Source organism: Drosophila mojavensis, unplaced genomic scaffold, assembly GCF_018153725.1.
Source record: "Drosophila mojavensis isolate 15081-1352.22 unplaced genomic scaffold, ASM1815372v1 contig_74, whole genome shotgun sequence".
Taxonomy (NCBI): domain Eukaryota; kingdom Metazoa; phylum Arthropoda; class Insecta; order Diptera; family Drosophilidae; genus Drosophila; species Drosophila mojavensis.
The window spans coordinates 900,394-920,581 of NW_025318899.1; the positions used below are offsets into that span (position 1 = coordinate 900,394).

The 20,188-nt window shown below is 46.3% G+C and overlaps 2 protein-coding genes across 4 annotated transcripts in view; both read right to left on the minus strand.

Annotated features, from left to right (window-relative positions):
* The window catches only part of LOC116804681 (trypsin I-P1-like), a 63,963-nt gene that overhangs the window by 26,985 nt on the left and 16,790 nt on the right, over window positions 1–20,188 (minus strand). The window lies entirely within an intron of this gene.
* On the minus strand, window positions 17,099–17,934 carry LOC6586428. Its single transcript, XM_002012005.4, has one exon. It carries the CDS (start codon window positions 17,830–17,832, stop codon window positions 17,245–17,247), a length of 588 nt encoding a protein of 195 aa, XP_002012041.3. The 5' UTR covers window positions 17,833–17,934; the 3' UTR covers window positions 17,099–17,244.

Consider the following 20,188-nt stretch of genomic DNA (forward strand, 5'->3'; position numbering starts at 1 on the left):
GCCGCAGTCGCAGCCGCAGCCGCAGCCGCAGCTACAATCGCTCTCTAATAGAAAGAGGGAGAGCCACCAGCCTCAAGCCACTAGCTGGGCAGCCGTTGACTTGGAGTCCAATTCCGACGACGCCGACGCCGACGCCGACGCCGACGCCGACGCCGACGCCGACTTCGACTTGCGACTTCAACTCCGATTGCGACTTTGTCCGGCGATGGACGCGCGATTGCTTTAGTCATGGTCTGCGGGCCATGTGCGATAATTATGGTAATATTTGCATTTGCGTGTGGCTCCGCTAAACAGTTGAGTGAGTCGGCGGGCGCCAGCGACTGACCAACTGACTAACTGGCTCTGGTCCCTCGACTCCCCGCGACTCCTCGACTCACTGACTGACTGGAGCCACAGTTGCACACAGCTGCTGCAGTCTGCCATTGAGCTGTGCTTCCTTATTGCAGACATGCAGCTGGAGTTGGAGTTGGAGTTGGAGTTGGAGTTGGGGTTGCCTCCCTCTACTGTGCTTTTCTTTAATGGCATTTTAAACAGTTGATGCTGCCCACTGTGCGGCCACGCCCACCTCAAGCAGCTCGTCGCCGTCGTTGTCGTTGTCGTTGTCTCGCTTTCAATTAGGCCTCCGCCTTCAAATTCCAATTTCAATTCATAATTTCGAAATGAAATGCGATTTGAGTTGTCTTTTAGTTTTTATGTCGCATTTTATTGCCCATTAAAGTAAATTACAGCTAACGGATTGCGACAAAGTGGGCGTGGCCAGACTGCTTCTTCTTGTCTTTTAGATTGTTTCAATTTTGCGTACAATGCGTTTTTTATGAATGACTGCGGCCGAACGAACTTCAATTTATGCTCGGCCATAAAACACAACAAGCTGCCCCAAAAACCAAAAACCAAAAGCAAAAAAAATACTAAAAACACATTTTGAAGGCTACAAATTAATTAGAGTGCTTTATCAAGTTTAATTAATATCTTTTTTTTTTTTGTTTTATTATTATTTTTTTTATGTCCGACTGCTGACGTCAGATGGCAAAGATCCCATGTCAAATGTCATTTGGCAGCACTGTAAGTGCCTTCAATTTAATGAGAGCTACTTAATTACAAGCTGCGCATAGTCCACAGTTGATAAAAAGCAGACCTTATATAAATACTAAACTAGACAAATGAAATTATAATTATAGCCTGAAGAGAAACTAGGCCTTCACTTTTCAGCCAAGACTAAACATGTCAACCAGACCAGAGTTTACAATGCCAACAAGTTAGATAAAATGATTTGAATAAATGCTCAGTTAAACTCTGCCAGCTGCGATTCGGTTCTTCTTCGATTTACAATTTAGGCTTAGATCTATCTAAGAACTAAGGCTTAGCTTAAGTTAGCACAGCTCTCCCTGATTAAAGAGCCCAATTAGAGACGAGCAACTCAATTAATTTGCTCTGCCTGTTGACCAAAACACAGTCAAATAAGATGCAGTCGCAGTCGCAGTTATCGATGAAGCTGGAGACGATAAACAGTTGCGTTTGCCCCAAGGATATTAAGCGAAACTCGCAGGGGTATGCTTAAAAGGGCAATCACCCGCAGTCAGCCGACAGAGACAGACAGACGAAGAAGAAGAAAAAGCTAACAACGAAGAAGAAGAAGAAGACGATCCCTGATGGCGATGTATGTTACGTACTACACACATCGGCATGGGATCCCAACACAAAGCAAAGCAGCAAAGGAAAAAGGAAAACGAAAGCCAAGACGAAAATTATAACGAGCATTAAAAACGGTTTTCGGTGTTCAAACAAACCACCGCATGCAGCAACATTTGGTGGCAAGCCCTGCCCTCCCTGCCCTCCCTGCCCTCCCTGCCCTCCCTGCCCTCCCTGCCCTCCCTGCCCTCGCTGCCCCACCAGCGCTCCTTCCAGAGTTCAGGCTTCTGGCCTGCGTAGGCGCAGCCACTCACCTGAGCTCCACTTGGAGTGTTCGAGTGCCACAGCCGCAGCGTCAAAGTGGCCATAAAAATCATAATGAAGCGGCGACTAAAACAAAATGCCATAAAATGCTTTAAATGAAAACGGCATAAAAAATAAAAATAAAAAAACAACACAAACAGAGCCAAACAATATAAAAAGAGAGATGTCCTTCTTGGAATTCTGACCAGGTCGAGACAGCGACGGCGGCTCAGCTCAAAAAGAGCAGTCCGAAAATTCCCAGCTCGCTTGTTGGGCGGGGGGAGGGGGACGTGGCTGTGTGGCATGGAATTCATTCAACAGTTTGTAATCAATGTGGACGTGCAGGACGCAGACTTAATAAGCGTTGCATTCAATGACCCAATGCTGGCCCAGCCCAGGTAGCCGACTCAAGCGAAAGGTGCAAAAGGACCAAAATAAACGAACGAGAAATTTCGCGATTTCGGCTATTTCGGTGGCCTTTAAGTGGCGTCTCACTAAAGTTGGCTTGTTTATGATCGGACCGAGCCGATTAAGTTGCTGGCGCATTCATAAGAACTGATCAGGCGAGAATGAAGAAGCTGAAGCGGAGTTAGCATACAAGAAATTTTGTTCATAAAAGGATATGAGAAGACTATATGGGATATTTAATAGTGGAATTAGATAGATGATTTTATAATTTGAAATATGTGAAAAATTACCTAACTATCATTGAGTCAAAAGTATTTTAAGAAGAGGAATTGCAACATATTAAGGAACTTCTTTAATAAATTGATTTTCTCTTAAACAGATTTAGTGTCCCTACTCAAAGAGATGCATTTCATTTGCCTTGTCTGAAATAAGTTTAATTAAATTTAATAACCAATATTAAGTACTTCAGCTTTGATCAATTCGTCGAGGGCAAACACTCCCAATTTTGAAGAGTTCCCGAAACTCAAGTGCACAAACAACAGCAATTCCAAGTTCCAAAAATAAAAGCTCAAATTTTCGTTCATCTCTCTATGCAGAAAATAAAAAATAAAAACACAAACAACAACAAACTATTTGAGAGTTGTTGTTGGTTTTGCTTTGGCTCTCTGCTGGGCTGCAGGTCAATGCGCTTTTGCAAGGTAAATTCAGACGAAAGGCAGCAAATTCCTTAGAATGGCATAACAAGAGCCCACACACACACACACACACACACACACACACACACACACCTTCATACTGTGAAGGAATTAAAAACACATAAATGTCACTTTCGCATAGCTTTTTGTTTTATGGAGCATCCTTTTGCAACCGGAGCCCAAATGTGCGGCTGGCGACGGAGTCGGAATCGGAGACTGAGTCGGAGACTATTTTCAACAAAACCAAAACAAAACCCAAGCCAGAGCAGCGCCAAAACTAAACCCAAAGCCGCAGACATGGCCACACTTCAGCTGCAGGCCGAGCTTCAGGCTTCCAGCTTTGCCTTGCCCTGCCCTGCCCTGCCCCGCTGTGCCCTGCCTTCTCTGGCCTGGCCTGCCTGCTGCTGGAGTAGCAAAATTTGACGCAAGCGCAACAAATTCACAGACTCTCAAAACACACATACGCGCACACACTTGAGCAGACGTTACCTGAACTTGACAATGAACTCGGTCATTTCGAGGGCAACAAACAAAAGGTGATTTACCTTTATCCTTTGCTATGCGCCTTGCGAAACGAGTTGAACGCATTCAATAGATGCCGACAGACCGGCTGAAAGAGAGAGAGTGAAAGAGAGAGAGAGAGAGAGAGAGAGAGAGAGAGAGAGAGAGGGAGAGGACACATTCAAATGCATAGACAGATAGAAATACAGATACACCACACGGAGCTCAGAGAGTCCAGCTAAATTCTGCTGAAATTCATTCAGACACACTTCGCACATTAACGCCCAGAGCACCGAGGTCTCAGCTCTGAGCTGTGAGCTGTGAGCTCTGAGAGCCTTACCTTGTCCCAGGCGTCGTGTCCTTTTCATACTGCTCCTGCTCGAGTTCCTGGAACTGCGTCGGTCATTTCAAAAGTATACTCTACTTGGATCCGTTCTATTTAATCTCAGAAATTAATGTCCCTGCAGCTAGCGCTCTGCCTCTCTCTTTATGCAGCGTCGCTCTTAATCAATATCACACGATTTATCAATGATACACGTCAAGGATGTCTCTTGAATATACTGAAAAACACTCTGCTTGAAATTAATGAGCCGCAGTGCTCTGAATGCTTCGCTATTTCCTGCTAAATAACTGTGGAAATTCTGTGTGAAACTGTGAAAGAATTTGGTCTAAAATATGAAAGATATAAAGGAACTACTATAGACTTCCATTGAAAGTGGATGTTATGCACTCCCATGTTTACAATACCTTTTTCAAATCTACAATTTTGTAGCCCAAGTGCTTCATAAGTTTCCTCTAGAGTTTTCATTGAAATCAATCAGGTTAGGCTCTGTGTCCAATTGAATTTGATAGTCATATGCATTAGCCTAAACTGAAAGCTATTATACACTCGTTTACTACAGATACACACTCACCCACACACACTCAGACCTATGTGTCATATTAATATTCAGCAGCTGCTTTAGCTCTCTGCTGCTCAACCCAACCGACGGCTCTGTCGGCTGCTTCTCTCCGCGTCGCCTTCGTCGTCCTCGTCATTTGCCTGCACTTATACTAACCATAAATTACTAGCTGTTAGCTGCTACCCAACGCTTTATGGCCAAACACACACACACACACACACACACACACACACACACACACACACACACACACATGAGCTTGCTGAGAGTTGGAGTTAAATCTCCATTGGTCTCGGTTAACTGAACTCTCAAGTAGTCTCGATTAGCGATAATATCTCGCCGCATTGTCATAATTCTTGAGCTGCCCAGCGCAAAACCCATTAAAATCCAAATTGTGCGGGGTTGCGATTTGGGGGGTTGGACTCTCGTCTAAGCTTTCTAATAATCCCGGCATGGCATTGACCGTCAGTGCGAGTCGCCGAGTGTGGTTGATATATGGGGCTTTTGTGTTTATCAAATGCCATCATCAAATTTTCATTAACTTGTCTTTTTTTTCTTTTCCTGGCTGCCTGTGCTGCTTCGCTTGCTGTGAATACAATAAATCTTGTGCTCGAAGTTGCGCCAAAAAATACGTTTTCAAAGAGTCAAAGGACGTTTCTGGCCTATGCCATAAATAAATATTCCGCTCACTCTCCTAGGTGAGTCACAGAAAGCGAGTGCGACAGAGAGGGCGAGAGCGAGAGAGGTTGGGCATCGATGACAGCAATAGACAGGAGGAGTCTGTGCTCCGTGTCTCTGCTCGCTCGATGTCCTTTATTAGCCAAGTTTACAGACACATTTGTCAATTTTATGTTGGCTAGGCGTCCAATTTGCCGCATTGCAATAATTATGAATTATATGCAGGCCTGGCAGCAGCTCCACTTGATGCTGCTGCTCCTCCTGCTTCGGCTGCTGCTCCTGCTCCTGCTGCAGCAGCTTGTGGCACATCCTTCAGTTAATTACCAACAAGACGTCAACTTTTTTAATTCATTTGCCAACTTTGGCACACATTTCCAACACACTTCTTCGCCTCCTGTGCTCCTTCGTCGTCCTCCACTTTTTTCGCCCTGGACAGATGATCGATGTTGGCATCGCATTTGACCTCGCACTGTGTGTCTGATTTTATTGGAAAACTTTTGACGCCAACTGGATACAGCTACAGCTACAGCTAGAGCGCCTGCTCTTGGCTTGCTGTCCAAATCATATTTTATGGCCATCATTATTACCTAATTTTTATGCGCCCAACCGTCGCCGTCAACTTAAAAGTTGGTCCTCTTCTGTTCTGTCTCTAGCGCCTTCTTGTTGCACATTTCTTCAGCTGCACCAGTTGCCTGCCTCAGCCTCAGTCTCAGCCGCTTGGCTGCCAGCAAACTGATAAAACTTTCTTCCAAAATTATTTTCCCACTTTTTTCGCTTCTGCATTTAAACGAGCGTGGCAGACAAAATGCGATTGCTAATTTTTCATGGCGGATAATGAATGATATATTGACTGTAATATGCTGCCCCCAAAAGAGGGCGGGAATGTGGTTGCAACCACCAGCTGGCTGGCTGGCTGCCTGGCTGCCTGGCTGCCTGGCAGAGCTAGTTGGCAGTGCAATTATTCAAACTATTTGTCGGAGAGGGTGAGGCTAACGGGGCGGACAGGGCGCTAATTAGCCAAAAAGTTTGCATTTGCATCGCGCTGTGATAGATAGGCGATAACGAGGCCAACGATCTGGCTTGAATTATGGTAACAGCAGTTAGACAGTTAGAATTAGGCAATAGTTTATGATGCGGTCTATTCAATTTGCAATCATTTCCTCAGCGTTGATTTGTTATAGACTCAAATGCAGCTACAGGTAGTCATGTCTAGTAGCATCTACTCTAAACTTAATGCATCTCATGATAGTAGAAATTGTACTATCTCTACGAAGTGGCATCGCCTAGGCAACTCTGATTAAAGCATCTCTCGTATTAACAAGATTTTGTTACTTTTACCCAATCCACAAGCCATAAGTCCATCCGATCACCTCTCGACTCCAACACTTCCAATCCCCACAAATATCTTCCCCCAGCATCTTCGCCCAGGCATCATCTTATCGCAGTATCTCTTGCTGATGGCAGTGTCAGAAAAGTCGCCACGTTTTAACTCAGTTACAAATTGTTCAATTGATGGGCCATTTGATCATCTCAAGCTCTCGACGGCCGCCGCCGCCTTCGCCCCCGCCTACGACCCCTCGTAAGTACAGTTGCCATGTGACCGAGCTGATAACTGATTTGTGATAAGCCAGCTTTCAATTTTGTTCGTTTTTGTGGGCCAACAACACGACGAAGCAGAGGCAGCAAAGCAACAACAGACATTTGGATAGCCATTACGTGGGCCAGGACAGACACATAAAGTAAATACATAACGTGGGCCAAACGACTAATATGCGATTATGGCAAATCAAATGCCTTTTGGCTCGAGAGTCAACAACAGCCGCAGCAACAGCAGCAGCAGCAGCAACAACAACACAATGGAAACGTGAACGAACAGATTGGGACTTGGGCAGCAGTTGGAGGGCCAAGACGAAGGCGCAGGCGACTTTCCAACATTTTGCACATCTGTTCGAATAATATATAGAATTTTTTTTGTCGTCCAGACGACGCAAAATGCGAGCAAGAAAGGCCCGAAAAAAAAAAAAAAAGAAACGAAGCACACACACTCTCTCATATAGAGCGTAAGTACAAGCCCAAATATAATAAAACGACAGGGGCTGCAAAGCAGGCGAGAAGGCGAGAAGGCGGCCAGGGGTGGGGGGAGCGGCTGGGCATGGGGATGTACAGATCGAGGGGTGTGTGCCAGGTCTGGGTTGCTGTAGCAGTAGCTGCGGCTGTGGCTGAAGCGGAGGCGACAATGGCCAAAGGTTACTGACACAGCACGCACATTGACCTTGATCGCTGGGAACGTCTGGAGACGTTCAGTCAGGCAAACGGGAAGCAGAAGCAGCAGCAGCAGCAGCAGCCGAACCCGAAGCCTCAGCCGCAGCCGCAGTCGAAGCTGTATGGGCAAGGAGCGCCCGCCAGGAGCAGGAGACAGACACAAGACGCTAGTAAATTATTTGCAAATTTATTTAGCCCCGGCTGTACAATACAATAGCAGCAGCAGGAGGCAGCAGGAGGCAGCAGCAGAAGCAGCAGCCGCGATTCCCAACCTACCGCATTGTTACATCACGTAAGGCAGACGGCCAGAGAATGGCAACCAAATAATACAGCTACATAAAAAAGGAGCAGCTATAGGTAGGGGTGCGAAGCAAATAACGGTGCCTGTGCCTGTGCTTGTGCCCAGGATGTGCTCGTTACGTGTCCAAGTTGAAATGAAACCGAAACTGGACGCTGGCAAATTGCTTATGAGGCTGAATCGCCGGCAAAATGTGAAACGAAAGCTGACCAGGGTTCGCAGCGCCAGAGGGAGCAGCAGGACGAGGAGGAGGCGGTCCTTAACAGTCGGGCAGGAAGCGCTTAAAGTTCGTTAAACTCGCTAGCGACCATTGTTGCAATACACTGAGAGAAAACTTGAGTGTAGAAAAGGAAATCGATTCTAATTAATTGACCAATTGTTATTGTGTTTAGTCAGGGATTCCGCCAGCCAGCAGAGTTCCTGATTTTATTGCTGCTCTTTGCTTTCAGCGAACAAAGTAAACCTCTCAAGGATTTCTTCCACTGTAACACATTGAGGCAAAAGCCACTACGCGCTCCCGTTTGTCTCTCCCTCACTCCCTCTCCCTCTCTCTCTCTCGCTGTCTGCCTGCCTGTCTGTCTGTCTGTTGTCCGTCTGCCTGACTGCCGCCGCCCTTCGGCCCAATGGCGTCTCAGCTTCAGGACCTGGCCTCGACACGCTGTTGTCGCTTACGCTTCCTGGCCACGCACAACGCACAAAATATCAACGCACTTTTCAAGTCCTCGCATTTCTTCTGTTCGGGTTGTGGGTATCGTCTGGCGGCGCGGCGAGCAGGGATCAGGGCAATAGAGCGCAGCGCCTGAAGCAACCACCACCAAAGCGAGGCCAAACCCAAACCCAAACCCGAACTCAAACCCAAGAACAAAACCCAGACCCAAACCCAAGCACAAATCCATGTGCGGGCCCTTGTCTGGTCTATGCCTATGCTTAAGGACTCGCTGCTAGACCTGCTTGGGCTTGGGCAAGGACTTCCTGGTGCGTAAGGCGCTGCGCTCTTCATTCAATTCAAATTTTCTTGCGAAACGCTTTTAATTGCCTAGCCCGCCATGGGCGTTGTAGCAGGCTGCGGGGCGACGCGGGGCGGCAGAGGGGGCCGAACACGACTTGAAGAGCCGACCCCATAAATTACGGACAGTCAGCGAACTGCTCACCATACTGGAAATTTGATATTAATATGGAAATTTACTTTTGGTATTATTGTTTTTTATTTTTTGCCTTTTATCCTAACGGCCCGTCCTTTTGATTGTTTCGAGTGACACTAGCTAAATTTTAATTAAAAAATAATTTAAGAAAAATATGTGCAATACTTGAATGAAGTACAGAATGTAAGGGAATTCACAAGAGAGAATAAAATATTGTATATGCAAGATAAGAATGAATTATTATTAGTTGAGAAATTGCTGACAGTAAAATATAGGCAAATGTAAGATATATAAAGATGTTGATAATAAAATAGAATGAGGATAGGCTGAATATAAAAGAAGAAAGCTCAAGTTATGTTTGTCTGATCAACCTTTCTTCTGATCATGTTTGTATAGTAAGCATACTCCAAAGCCTTTGCCAAAACTTGCCTTTAAATATTAATTTGTTTCCCTTAATTAGTTGCGATCGCTATGCAGATTTTTTAGCATTCCTCATATTGCTCAATTAAGTCTTCCTTAACTTAATTTTTGAGTAACAACTTCATTTCTTAATATTCATATACAAGTGATCCTTCTTATAAGCTTCGAATTCCACCTTTCCTCCATATCATACCGTATATGTATATATACACATCTCTCGCTCTCTTTCTCAGTCTCTCCCTCTCTGAGTACAGCTGCCACGCCTCAAAACTGTACCTCGTGTTGCCTTGGGGGTTCACATGTTGACGCTGCTGTGGCTTCTCTTCTCGCACATTCTTCTCCTGCACTGCGCCCCATTCTTCTTACTGCTCTCTTCTGCTCATGTCTGTCTCTGTCTCTGTCTCTGCTTCTTCCTTAATCGACGACGACGCATCCACAAATTAGCAGTCGTCGACCTCAATATCAGCTTACGAGCCACGCCGAGCCTCAATCCATAGGCATAGCCGAGTCTCGTAGACTCTCTCCGACTGCCCCTCTCTCCTGCTCCTCTTCGTCCTCCTCCCCCCTTAGGCTTGTTCACCTTGCATCTATTGCGCCGCCACAGACATGAAATATTCCCCCTCATTATTGCACGTAATGTGAAGTTGTTTCACTCTAGAATCGTCGCTCGTTTCGCTTCGCTTTTGTATCAACTACACACACGCACTCGCACACTCTCTCACACACACACACACGCACTTTGCGTTTCGGGTTTTTGGATTTTGGATTCGGGTTCAGGTTCCTGCCTTGCTGCCCATTGCTGTTCCCCTGTTCAACGACGTTCTGGTTTTTGCATTTTGCGCCTCGAGCGCTGCGCTTGGTTAGCCCAGACAAACAGACAGAGCGAAAGAGTGAGAGAGAGAGATAGAGTATGTGTGTGTGAGATAGAGCGGGAGAGAGGGGTCTGTCTGGCTGTCTGGGCGTATTTTATGTTCTGTTTTGGCTATATAAATTCTGTTGTCGTTCTGCCTACCACCAACGATGATGACGAGTCCAACCTTGCTTTTCCCGCCAAATGCAGACGAAGCAACAGAAGCAGCAGCAGCAGCAGCAGACAATACCACATGGCAAGTCCTAGGTCGGTTACACCACCAGACAGAGAGACGGACGGACAGACGGAGACAGGCAGACGGGCAGAGGGGCAGAGAGACAGACACACAGACAGACCGAGGGTCAACAGAGGGGTTACTCACGCTACTATGACTCGCTCAGCTCGCCGAGGGTTACTCACTGCGCCCCAATATTGAAATTCGCAAATTCGAGTTCGAGTCGAAACCGAAACCAAAACCGACGCCAGAAACAACAACAAATCATCATCAACCAAATGCCGGCAGCTCGTCGTGTGAATGAACTCCGTCAAGGACAATGATCTGCTCGCCGAGCGTCCGAGTGCCCATTAAACCACCTCCGCCCGCCGCCTTCACCAGCAGACTAGCCCGTGCCACGGCCACGCCCACCGCGCCTTTTGCTTTGCATTTATTGCGATTTATTTTTCGGGCCGAGGGTTGATTTTTATGGAAGCAGACGACGGCGACGACGGCGTCATTGACATTGCAAATTCACGAGCAACAGACGCAAAACAAAACAAATCGTTAAACTCTGTGGGATGGATCCCCCCGTTCGATGGATGCTGTCTGCTGCGCTAGCCTCCCCCACAAGGCACATCGAAAGTGAACACAACTCAGTCAGCAGATTTGTAGCCGAAAAGCTCCATTGTCCTCTGGCTCGTCCTGCCAGATGATGCGTTTCATTATTAAATATTTAGCGAATGTCTCTCTGCCTGGCTACCCCCGGACTCCAATCCGCTCCTCCCCTCCTCCCTTCCTCTCAGCATTAGACATTTAAATGCGCCTTCACGTCCAATCCTCAATGTTTATTGAATTTCTGTTTGCCGTTCGTCTGTTTTGGACCAGTTAGCAGTTGTTTCTTCTGCAGCTCGCTGTTGTCGCCAAATATTGCACCTGCCCTGCCCCCTGCCCTGCTCTGCCCTGCCCAGCCCTGCCCAGCCCTGGCCATTTGCACCTGTCCACGGCGAGCTCAAAGCTTTGATGTTTGTTTAGTATGCGGGCAAAGTTCAATGGCCGCTGCACACAGCAATTCGAATCGCATTGCATTCGACTTTGCCCAGAGGCAGGAAATTAATCGAAATTGAGCTAAACACCGAGGGGCCCTCGCATCGTTTTAATGACTTTATAAGTGCTTTTCCCGCTATTAATATTGGGGTAGTCTCGTTCAATGTGCGCGATGCATGCGGGCTTGTTGTTTGAAAATTGATCAAATTAATTACTTTTCTTTAAGAGTTAAATATATGTTGATATAATCAATTAAAAGCCAGAGATATACAGATACATGTAGATATCTGTATGTTTATCAGCTCATTCATTTAGCTGCTTTTCTCTTCAGAGCCTCTTCTTATATGTTCTGCCTTTACAATCCCTCACATTTTCCCTCTAAGGCCTTTTTCTTGAATTTCCTATAAATCTCCTTATTTCTTTCAAACAGCATGCCCACACTTAAATTGCTGCCTATCCACAGCTCGTTTCGTCGCTTTTCCTCGATCCCCTTGAAATGCTGTGTGTCAAGCTGTCAAATGGGCAAAATTGGTTCCCCCGGCTGAGATTGGCAAATGAACAGAGGCATTAATTTATTTCAATTTGTATGCAAAACTTTGCATTTGCCAGTGGAGACAACTGCAGTGACAACAACAGCAACAACAGCAACAACTTGACTGACAATGCTCGAGGATGTCTGTCGGCCGTCTTCGGCTGCGGCAGGGGCAACATTTTGACTGGCTGTCAGTTCAAGTCGAGGTCGCAGTCAAGGTCCTATTCGGCAGGACTCTGGGCGACATATTGCCAAACATGTTTATTTACAGCCAAAGGAACAAGCAGCAAGGAACAAGGACAACAGCTCGCGAGGAAACAAACAGAAAAGAAGCAACAGAAAAGGGAAGAAAGGGAAGCCGAGTAGTGAGCACCGGAACCAGATCACAGCCCAAAAAAAAAACCGGAGCAACAATTAACAAAATCTTGCAAGTACTCTGCGAAATTGTGCTCTATATATCAAAAATATTTACTTGTATATATCCCTTAAAATAAGTGACTCGTTCAGCCGAGACACTCAACTTTTTCTCTGCGTGTAATCGCGAACGCATCTTGTCACATTGTCATTGTCATCGTCATTGCTATTGTCATTGTCCGTGTCATTGTCAGGAGATTTTGTTTTCTCTCGTTTGCAGTTCCAGACGTCGAACAATTCGAGCAATTTCACTTTAAAAATTGCGGCGTTTAGCGCGCGATTGCCACAAATCAAAGCGACATTAAATTTCCCCTTGGCTCCCCACAGCCCCCTCGATGCCACTCGACTCGTATTTACCCTAGGCAGCGGCTGTAACCGCCTTAGATTTGTGCGCCTGTGTGTGTCTGTGTGTGCCTTTTCATTTTTAGATAAATAAAACATCGCAAAGAAATCCCAAATGTCGTCTTCGTCTGAGCAGAGGCGTCCAAGAAAGTGGTTTGAGGGTCTGGTTGTGTGTGAGAGGGCAAGGACAGTGAGCAGGGAGCGGGGAGCGGGGAGCGGGGGATTGACTGCTGCAAACATATGCGATGCCAAATCAGCAGCAGACAAAACAAACAAAGACTTCGGGACAGACAAAAGGACCAAGACAGAAGGACAAGCGGACAGAGGGACAGACAGGCAGACATTGAATTCGCCGCCGCTGTTCAAAAATCGCTAAAGCAAATGAGAGGAAAATAAAAGTTTACGTGGCGCGCACGTGAGTGCCAGAGCAGGCAGCTTCTGCCAGAGCTCATGCGAGGGTGGCAGACTCCTCCTCCTCCTGCTCCTGCTCCTGCTCCTGCTCCGTTGCCAGTGACTGCTGCCGATTTTCGTGCGTAGACATCAACACAGACGACAATATTCCACTTCAAGTGATTTGTTGTTCAAAGTAGAGACTCAACGACAAAAAGAAAAGAAAACCAAGGAGAAAATACAGAACTTTTCCAGACGTCGGCGGCTGCTTGAATGACGTCCATGAGGGATGGCGTCAGGGTAGAGACCAGGGTGTGGGTGGGACAGGGCCCTTAGGCCTACAATTTGTACAGAGCTCAGCAGCAGTCGGTGGCTAATAAATAAATATGCAAGCAAGAAGCAGCCTCCATAGCTGGATTAGTCTGCGAATTTATGTCTGATCCATAAGCCATGCATGGAGCATTGCCTATGAAAGCCGATACAGATGAGGTCTTAATATATAGATGACAGTCGAATGGGCACAGCTGAAGCATAAATATGCGAGAAATATTGAGACGCGTCGTTGGCCTAGGAATGGGTGTGATCCTATAAGTGACATAAATTCTTGACGGGATCAAAATGGAGGGATAAGATGAAAATAGATTTAACTCTACACGTAACACTAGATAAATTAGTAGTAGTACATGAAAGACTACGAGGAGAACTACTAGAAGAATAACTAGAAAAATATGAGATGAGCGACTATAAAAGAACTAGAACTAGAACTAGAAATCAATTCCAATCATAGAAACTTCTAATGTCTAATGTTGTTAGTCTAATGCGATTATCGTAGAGCAAAAACGCGAAGAGGCCTGGCTTGACTGTCTGACAATAGCGCTGGCTCTGCTTATTGGCCTGTCTATGCCTCATCCTTGTCTATGAACGTAATGTCAAAATTTCGACATCTCTGAACTTTGACCCTTGCAAAGAGCGGCGTCTGTGACCTTTGTGCGTGCGTTGACGCGTCTGCGCCACATCAAATTTTATGGATGCTGCGCTCGAATGTTGTTTCTGTTGTTTCTGTTGTTATTACGACTGTTGCTGTTGCGGATTCTGGTGCTGTTGCTCAGTTTGTTTGGCACTTTTTTATGTGAAATTAATTTAGAAACTTTCTCGAAATCAGAAAATGTGAACAGTTCACGTGTACGCCCAAGGGGTCAGATGTCGGGCCTCAGAGCTTTGAGGTTGGGCTTTGTTTAGGGTCCCTTACTTTTATTGGGCAGCTGAGTGCCGTGTTTTGACAAGTATGTGTTTACAGTTAATGCGGCTTAGAAAACCATAAAGGTCAGAGGTTCAAGAGACACACGACAACTGCAAAGTGAAAAACTTACGATATATAGAACAAAAAATCAAAATATCCGACATAGCATACTTGTCTTAGGATTAAAGACAGCAACAAATGGAGTGTGGGGCAGCTTAGCAGAAGAAGTATAACGAAATGCAGAAGTAGCATAAAGCAGAGGCAACTAGTATCTGTCTATTCTGTACTTAAGAGTTATGTTTATCTTTTGAGTAAGTTTCACTCTTAGTGAAGCTGTATCTTTATCTCTTTAGTCAATCATCATTGTGCATTTTAGTCAAGCCCTCTCTCTCTCTCTCGCCGCGCTCTCTGTCCAACTCTCAGCTAAAGCACTTATAGTTGTATTTTTGTGTGCTGTGGCAAACCCTCGTTGCAGAAGTTTTATGGTAAATGCCCCAACGGAAATGCCCCTAGCCAAGAAGTGTCCCTACTGACAGCTCAAATGACCCATTCGGTGGCCACAATTTGCCATCGCTTGGATCTCGGTGGCAAGAGCCGCAAGCAGCAGACGGCAGCATGTGGCGTGCGGCATGCGGCAGGCGGCAGGCGGCAAGTGGCAAGTGGCAAGCAGCAAATGGCGAAGACGACATCAGCAAATGGCAAATGGGGCATCGGCATCTGATAGATATAAAAACATCAACACGCTGCCATCCACTCAATGCGCATTTGTATCTGTATCTGTATCTGTATCTGTATCGCTTTATCTGCAAATGTATCTCGTGTGTATGTGGCTTTGCCTTTGGGTGCAGCATCTTCCGTTCATAGTGCATCGAACTTCCACTTTGGATTCTACGTTGTAAATATCTTGTGCTCATGTATCGACAATAATTACGTCTGAGCTACTCGTAGATCGCAACTCAGAGAATTTGCAAGTTGCTCAGATGGAGCAGAGAGCGGGAGAGTGTGGAGAGTGGGCAGAGCGGGGAGTGAGTGGAAGGGGGAGAGGGCGCTATGACTGGACGTGAGAAGGCCGCAGACAATAACACAAACACGCCAAAGTGTGTAGAACGAAATGGAAAATGGAATCGAATCGAAGCGCATGAAATGAAATTGTGCACCCAGTCCAGCACACACCCAACCCGTTCCCCCTTTACTCTATCTCTCCCTCTCCCGCACGCCTCTCTCTCTCTCTCTCTCTCTCTCTCTCGGTTTGCTGTCCGCACAATGCTCGTTCGCTCGTTCACTCGTTCCTTCCTACATTCTGCGAGGTGAATGGACGCAAGGTGACGCGACGTAGCGCAGTCGCTGCCCGCGTCGCTGCTGCAGTGAACGTCAGTTGAATGTTGGCTTCATTTACTATGGATTTGCGCGCCAAAAACGTTCCCCTTTCAGGAGTTGACTTTGTTTTGAGAGAGACAGAGCGAGAGAGAGAGAGAGAGAGAGAGAGAGACGCCAGTGAAACGTTGTGAATGTGAAACGTGGATGCCAAAAGGGCCATAGGCATGGGCATGGGCATGGGCGTGGCAGCAGAAAAAAACAACAGAAAACAGAGAGCAGAGAACAGAAAACGAGAAAAAAAACGAGACAGGAGCACAGGCCAGACGCCAACTGTGCTGTACTCGCTGCCATTTACCATTACCACTTCGCATCGACGACTGCCCCCGGGCCTAAGCCAACCTCCCCCCGCCCACCAGCCCCCACCCGCCCGAGAAGCGAAGCGTTTCAGAGCTGCCGCTCCTTCAGTTTTGTGTTTGTCTTGCGAGTTTTGCTTTGATCCCCTCATTCTGTCTGGCTGGCTGGCTGGTATTCCCGTTCGCATTCGCAGTTCTGCTTTTGCCTTTGCCTTTGCTTTTGTTTTTGTTTTTGTGCCCATTGCCATTGCATGCACTTCGCCCGCCACAGACAGAGCCATGTTATTGCCCTGTCGTCCTCTCCCGCTGCTGCTTCTCTCCTCTTTATCATCACTCTCGTTGTCGTTGTCGTTGTCGTTGTCGTTTGCTGGCTTTGTTTACAAGCATTTGATGGACCACTAACGTCGCATTGAGGCTCCCCTTCGCATTCGCATTCGCATTCGCATTCTGCAAAATGCGCGCGATTTTCTTGTTGCTGCCCTTTTTTGTCTCTCGCTTTTGCTATTTGTTGTTTTTGCGTTGGGGGTTCTTCTTCTTGTGCTTGGCGAATTATGACAGCAAAACGTGTTGCGTGGCACAAAAACAAATGGCGAGAAAATTGTAATTCTCTTGCTCGCCCGCCTGACCGCCCGCCCGCCTCCTGAGGGTCTGCTGCTGCTGCTTCATCTTCTTCTGCCTTGGCCCCCCAAAGTCTTCGCGGGCAATTCGCATTCTCATTGCCATTCGCTTCATTTTTATTAGTTGTACTTTATTGAATTCGTCGATTGAATGAATTGCTCAATGAGCGGTTCCCCCCAAACAGACGCCACTCCAAACGCCCCCAGCTCCAGTCGCCCCCAACTATCCTCGCCGTCATCATTTCCATTTGTAGGGATTCTCAAATGTAATGAGAGAGAAAATATGTGAATTATCTATGTGAATGCTTGTTCGGAGCTTACAGAAGGACCAAACTCTATGAATTGAAATACTATTTAAGTTACGGCTTGTTTATGGGAATAAAAAGATTTCCAGAGAAAATTTCGAAGAAATTTCCCATTCTTACTTGGGAAAAGACATTCCAACTGTTTTTCCTTTCAACATAAATTGATTTTCAGTTCTTAATTTTTGTTAATGCTTTAACAGTATTCCATGAACCTCCTACAAGGAAAACTTATTGAGATCTACATCATATCAAATAGAGTTTAATTTATGATTTTGAACATATTTAGAGTACATCAATGTGTGATTTTACGAGCAGTTCATTCACATTTCCGATAAGACAAGGTTGTACTCATAAAGAGATCCATTCATAGTACATGTAGCTTTGGTCAACAACAATCGTCATCGGAGTCCGAGTCCGAATCATCCAGGGCATCGCAAATTTCCTGCGCAGTTTTTGGCTTGCTGTTGGCTGACGCACATTTGATGGTCTTCGAGCAACTTACGGCGCTGCGGAGCAAATTCTCCTCTATAGTGGTTGTGGCTAGCTCTATAGCGCCATAGGCCCTTTTCGATCCAAAGTTCTGCAGTTGCATAGCCCGATTAATCATGATATTCAGTTTGATTTTCTCCTTATCGAGGCAGTTGAGCAATTGTTTTATCTCGTTCCTTTCCTTGTAGGTCTTGCAGGGATTCTCACACAGATCGCGTGTTCGCTCTTTCAGATCGTTTATAATTGCATTCTGGCAATCGATCTCCTTCGTCAGATCGAGATACTCGCGGTACATGCGATGCTCCTCCTCATTATCCTCGCTCGTCTCGTCCAGCAGCTCGAAGGGATCCACCTCGCTCTCATCGGCTTTGTCCTCGTCCACTGCTTCCTCTTGCTCTTCGGCTGCTGCCTCTGCTTTTTCGTCTTCTTCTGCCGTCTCAACGGCCTCTCCCTCTGGAGCTTCTTCCTCCCCCGCATCAGCCATTTAGTTGGTTTAGCACAAGTTAAAAATTTGTAATTTCCTAACAATTTAGACTAGTTCGAAATTATTTGTCAAGTGAGTCATGACAGATGAATAACAGAGGACTTGAATACAAGGTGAGATGTAGACTGAAGTGACATGGAGTAACCTCCTTTCAGACATGGTTATATGATTACATATAACTGAAGTATCATGTCGTAATCAAAGAAGAAGAGCTCCATTGAGCTGTTAACCTTACGCGCTAAACTGAATTGAATAGGAAAATATATATAAGGAAAAGTTTTTCAATTAGGCTGCATTTTATTGTCCCTGATTGAAAAGTGGAATTGAAATGGAACTGAAATTGAAATGGAATTGGGAAACTTTTAAGTTCTCCTTTCTCCATTTTCCATTTAGTGACGCACTTTGAGTGCATTTCGGCTGATGTCATCATTGGTTTTTATGGCAGGTATTAGCCGCCGCTTACATTGTGTCTACATTTTGCTTACTTTTGATGCAGCGCACGGTCACCCGCCTCACTCGGCCTCGCCTCACCTCTCCCACCTCATACAGGTTAGCCGCTCACCTGTGTGTCCCCTCTGTCCTGATGACGCCTCATAAATACATGTGCCGCCATAATGTCGGCGCCCATAAAAAAACCAAGTCGAATGCGAAAACTAAAGCTGCTGAAATCGTTGCTCACAGGTAAGGCGATGCGAGAGTCCTTTATTATAGGGAATACTCGTAAAGTGGCTTAAGTGCCTTGAGGGAGCCGCTGCTCCTGTCGATGACTGTTGCTGCTGCTCCTGCTCCTGCTCCTGCTGCCTCTGCTCTCCAGCTTATGCTCCATCGTTCGAATGCACTTAATGCCAAATTAAATGCAATAGGGGTGCGTGGAGTGGGGCTTAGGGGCTGTGGCAGCCATGAAAACCGCTTTATGATTAATGCGCAGCAGAGTCATGGCGACTCGTGTCGAGTCGAGAGTTATGCGCCTTGAAGCGTAATCCGCGTGGCATCAGCAGCAACAGAAATCACAGTGCCAATAAAAGCGTTAGGCAAAGGCTAGGCGCCAAAAGGGGTGACCACGGGGAGGGGGCGCAACAGCTGCAATAAAACATAAATTTCTGACTGGCGAAAGGAAACGGAAATGCGTGCATTAACCACTAGCACAGGGGGTACTTAAAAGGCGACAGTTAAAGGGATGTTAGTAAAGCGAGAGAATTGTTGAAGAGCTCTAGCAAAGGCGGAGTACGATAGTTGAAGTGGGAGCAAGAAGTTGTCAAAGGGGGAAGATAGTCAAAGGGGGAACAGTTAGAGAAGGACTCCTCAAAGGATAGCTTAGTTATGCCACTCGCCAAGTGTTGACTGCCTTCCGCTTGGCTGATGGCTCGTTCTGTTCGGCTTCTGGTGGTTTGGCAATGCTGAAACCACTTAACTGCCACTCGGTTGCCACGCTGCTGTTAGCACATTTAAGTTCAGTGTGCACGGGAGATAACTCGGTTCTCTGCTGTTTTCTCTCTCATTTTTTGGCATATTTCCCGGCAGCCGTTTGCTGTCTTTGACACTTGGATTAGTTCAGCTCGGCGTTTTAGCCCTGACACAAATATGAACCCCAGGGCTGAGTCCTACAGCCAATGGCAGGCAAGGACATGGACAACATCATCATTAGCCAGAGGGAGCAGCGGTCGGAGGAACGCGTTGCATGCCCCCATCTACATAGCCGACACAATCTGCATTGCTGCCAGCTAGCTCCTTGTCTCAATGCATTTTCGATCTGTGCGCCGATTACGTATACGACACGTTGGACGCCTTAAAGACTTTAACATGCTAGATCAAATACAATTTGTGCAAACTTTCATTTGCAAGCAGTGCAAATACACACATGCACCAACACACACACGCACACCCCACTCTCCCGCACACACACATATGCTTTGTCTACACATAAGTTTTGGTCCTTGGCAGAATCTTTGCGCTTCGCCCTTTTGGCTGCATGCAAGTTTTTCTTCCAAGTTTATCTGCAGCCCCTCTCCACACGCCCTCTCTCTCCTATATTTGCTTTCAGTTTACTTTTCTTCTAGGTTTTCTTTTCTTATGCATTATTTTTTTGTGCCAGGCATTGCAACTGGCGCATTTGTTTTGTTTGCTATTGTTGCAGCGCTTTGTTTATGCTGCAAAAAGAAGCATGAAATGATTTCATTAAAAAAGTTGTAAACTTTTTCATTTAATTTAACTGCAAACATCTTTTGTGCCTGCGCTCGCCGTATTATTCGCATTTTCCATAGCCAGGCCAACTGCCACGCCCCAGCCTCTTCTGCGGCTCACATTATACGGCGAATTGCGAATTGAAAACTGTGAAAAGCGAGCGTTTCAATTAAAC